The sequence below is a fragment of the Carlito syrichta genome, unplaced genomic scaffold (assembly GCF_000164805.1).
Source record: "Carlito syrichta isolate Samal-C Ts95f unplaced genomic scaffold, Tarsius_syrichta-2.0.1 Scaffold112336, whole genome shotgun sequence".
NCBI lineage: Eukaryota > Metazoa > Chordata > Mammalia > Primates > Tarsiidae > Carlito > Carlito syrichta.
The window spans coordinates 1-510 of NW_007056432.1; the positions used below are offsets into that span (position 1 = coordinate 1).

At 66.9% G+C, this 510-nt stretch overlaps 1 protein-coding gene across 1 annotated transcript; it reads left to right on the forward strand.

Moving 5' to 3' along the window:
• The first annotated feature begins 8 nt into the window (after positions 1-8).
• LOC110596744 (F-box/LRR-repeat protein 14-like) lies at positions 9-471 on the forward strand. Its single transcript, XM_021718751.1, has one exon. It carries the CDS (start codon positions 24-26, stop codon positions 381-383), a length of 360 nt encoding a protein of 119 aa, XP_021574426.1. The 5' UTR covers positions 9-23; the 3' UTR covers positions 384-471.
• The last annotated feature ends 39 nt before the right edge of the window (positions 472-510 follow it).

Genomic DNA, 510 nt, shown 5'->3' on the forward strand with positions numbered 1-510 from the left:
CCGGCCTCCTGCACCTGTCACACATGGGCAGCCTGCGTAGCCTCAACCTGCGCTCCTGCGACATCAGCGACACGGGCATCATGCACCTGGCCATGGGCAGCCTGCGCCTCTCGGGGCTGGACGTGTCCTTCTGTGACAAGGTGGGGGACCAGAGCCTGGCGTACATAGCCCAGGGGCTGGACGGCCTCAGGTCGCTGTCCCTGTGCTCCTGCCACATCAGCGACGAAGGCATCAACCGCATGGTGCGGCAGATGCACGGGCTGCGCATGCCCAACATCGGACAGTGTGTGCGCATCACCGACAAGGGCCTGGAGCTGATCGCCGAGCACCTGAGCCAGCTCCCGGGCATAGACCTGTACGGCTGCACCCGCATCACCAAGTGAGGCCTGGAGCGCATCACGCAGCTGCCCTGCCTCAAGGTGCTCAACCTGGGCCTCTGGCAGACGACGGACAGCGAGAAGGTCAGGTGAGGGCGGCGGTGGCGGTGGCGGTGGCGGTGGCGGTCCCCTC